General features: G+C 55.2%; 1 protein-coding gene across 1 annotated transcript in view; it reads left to right on the top strand.

The window, feature by feature from the left end:
• Positions 1-1432: 1432 nt before the first annotated feature.
• ROR2 (receptor tyrosine kinase like orphan receptor 2) overlaps positions 1433-2475 on the top strand; it is a 153562-nt gene continuing 152519 nt past the window's right edge. The window contains exon 1 of the mRNA XM_042866253.1: positions 1433-1562. Coding sequence (XP_042722187.1) covers positions 1490-1562 — 73 coding nt within the window. The 5' untranslated portion in view covers positions 1433-1489. The remainder of the gene's footprint in view (positions 1563-2475) is intronic.

The following is a 2475-nucleotide window of genomic DNA, read 5'->3' as shown; positions in this document are numbered from 1 at the left end:
GTTTTTGTGGTCACTTTGTACAACAGAAAGGGGGAAGATATGTGACCAAATAGGTTAACAGTAGCATTAGAAGTAATGGCTATGAACAGAATGAATTTGGGCTGGCCATTGGGAGTAGCTGTCTGGCTACTGAAGAGGAAAGGTCTGGAGTAGTCTTCTAGTCACAGGAGTGGAACTTTTTTGAAGAAAGAACAAAGACTTCAGTACTCTTAAATTTGGCTTTGTATGTTTATGAAAGGGATTATAAAACGTGTTGTTGTGATGGCAAAGGACTGAATTCAGCCATCCCACATTCCTACCAAAGGGGGATCGGGACCTCCCTTCATTATCCTTAGGTGCCAGAGCAATTTTAAAGATGGAACTGGAGAGCTGAGAGGGAAGAAATGAGATGCAAGAAGAAAAGACTGTTTTGTAGCCTGTGTTTGCAATCAGTAAATATAATGTAATTTAAGTGAATAACACTTGAGTTAACGTAAATTTAAAGCTTGACTTGGGAAAGCCATCAAAATAGTTTTATATAATATTCAGCACTGTTAATCATCAAATCGTTAGAATCAGAGTCTGAAGTGGTGGGTATGCTGTATTGCTGAAGTCTTCCAATTCAATTATAGCTTTAAAAATATGGCAAACTAAGAGGTGACCACTGTTTAAGTTTGTGGCACCACTAGCAGATGCCTGTTAGTGGTTCTGCAGTATCTTAGTGTGCTGGTTTCTTTGAACTGCAAAAATGTAAACTAGAAAAGATTTCGAAAGCACACTTGAGTCACAATCACAGCGCCCTTATTTCCGGTAACGAAGCACGGCTGAGGCGTCTGGAAGCTTTTCAGGGAGCAGAACAGCCTTCTGCTCACGAGCAGGAAGCACAATCACTTTTGACGCCTCAAAACAGCAGCGGCGGCCTTAGACGGGGGTGCCAGGTCCGCGCTCCCACCGCGGCCGTCGTGGGACCTTTCCCTCGGTGTTTTGCGGGTGCAGAAAGGCGTTGGCTTTTGTAGCGAGGGGGAGGCGACAGTCCGGAGGCGCAGCGCTGCTGTCCGCCGCGTTCCTTCTACCTCCCCAGGTTAATTTTCTCGCTGGAGGCTCCTTGAGAGTCGAGGGCCACCCCGCCGCCGGGGAACCCACCCCTCCAGCCGCTGCCGCGGGAGGTGCTCCCCCCAGCAGAGGGTGCCGGAGCGCCGGGCCGCCACCCCTCGGTGCCTCTCCCCTCCCCTTCCCTCCCCTGTGTCGGATTTGTCCCCGGTGACGTTGGGATGCTGGGGAAGGCGGAGGAGGAGGAGGGGAAAGGAGTGCGGTTTCCCCCGCCCCCCAGTCGGGGAGAGTCCGTTAGCAGGAGAACCGAGCTGGGGTGGCGGTGCCAGGCCGGCAGCATACGCCGCACCTCCCCGCCTGGGGAGCCGGGGCCAACCGCACCGCTCCTCGCAGCACCGCATCGCTCATCACCGCGCTACGCCGCGCCGCTTCGCCCGCAGGCACCAGCACTGATCGCAGAATGGTCCCTGCGGCTGCTCTGCGTCTCCTGGCCTTGCTGGCCGCCGCAGTGCTCCTCCGCCTCCGCGCCGCAGGTAAGGAGTGACCGCCGGGGACTCGGGAACGGAGGCTGCTGCCGTCGCTTTCGGAGGGATTCAGCGGGAGAAGGGAGGCGGGAGGTGCTGCTTTCTCTTCCAGGAAAGTTGTGCGTCCCGTTTGAGGCTGATGGAGCGCCAGCTCCCCAAGTTGATGCTGAATACTTCTTTTGTCTCCGTTTCCTCTTTTTTCTCTTTTATTTATTTATTTATTTATTTATTTGCTTATTTATTTATTTATTGCAAACAGCAGGGCGGGTGGGAGGTGAAGGCAGGCCGGGGAGGGATCACGGACACCGCACCTTCCCGGCCGCGCCCCGGCAGTCCCTCTCCGTACTGCGCCCCGACTGGGGCCGCGCACCGGGGCCGGCTGGAGGCGGGCGGTGGGAGGGGGAGAGAAGGAGAAAACAAAGGAAAAGTTCGGGGTTTTGTTATTGCCGAGGGTGGGTTAGCGAGGAGTGGAACCTCCTCCTTCCCTCCGCCCGCCCTTTAGCCTTCCCCTCGGAGTGGTTATAATAATGTGTTATTATTTGGGCCGTTGAGCGTTGCCAGAACCTCACCGAGAACCGGGGGGGTGAGGTGGATTAAAGCGGGCGAGGGGCCGCTGCCGTCCACACAGACGATGGAGGCTCCGGGCCTCTGCGCGCCGGAGTGTCCCGTTCCAGACAGTACCCGGGGGTGCGCCCGTGGGCTGCGGAGCAGCGCGCCTCAGGCAGTCCGCTGCCCGGCCCCCGCTGTGGTGTTGGGTCGGTGCTGGTTCGGCTGCGGAAGCGCCGCGATGTGCGAGGACTTCGGGAAGCGGGGGACCATAAGAGCTCCCTTGAAAGACGCCGCATAACTTTTCTCTTTTTTTCTTTTCTCTTTCTTTTTCTTTTCTTTTCTTTTCTTTTCTTTTCTTTTCTTTTCTTTTCTT

The sequence above is a fragment of the Lagopus leucura genome, unplaced genomic scaffold, assembly GCF_019238085.1.
Source record: "Lagopus leucura isolate 7727_CA_CO unplaced genomic scaffold, USGS_WTPT01 Super-Scaffold_810, whole genome shotgun sequence".
NCBI lineage: Eukaryota > Metazoa > Chordata > Aves > Galliformes > Phasianidae > Lagopus > Lagopus leucura.
This window is presented reverse-complemented; position numbering and strand designations above follow the sequence as displayed.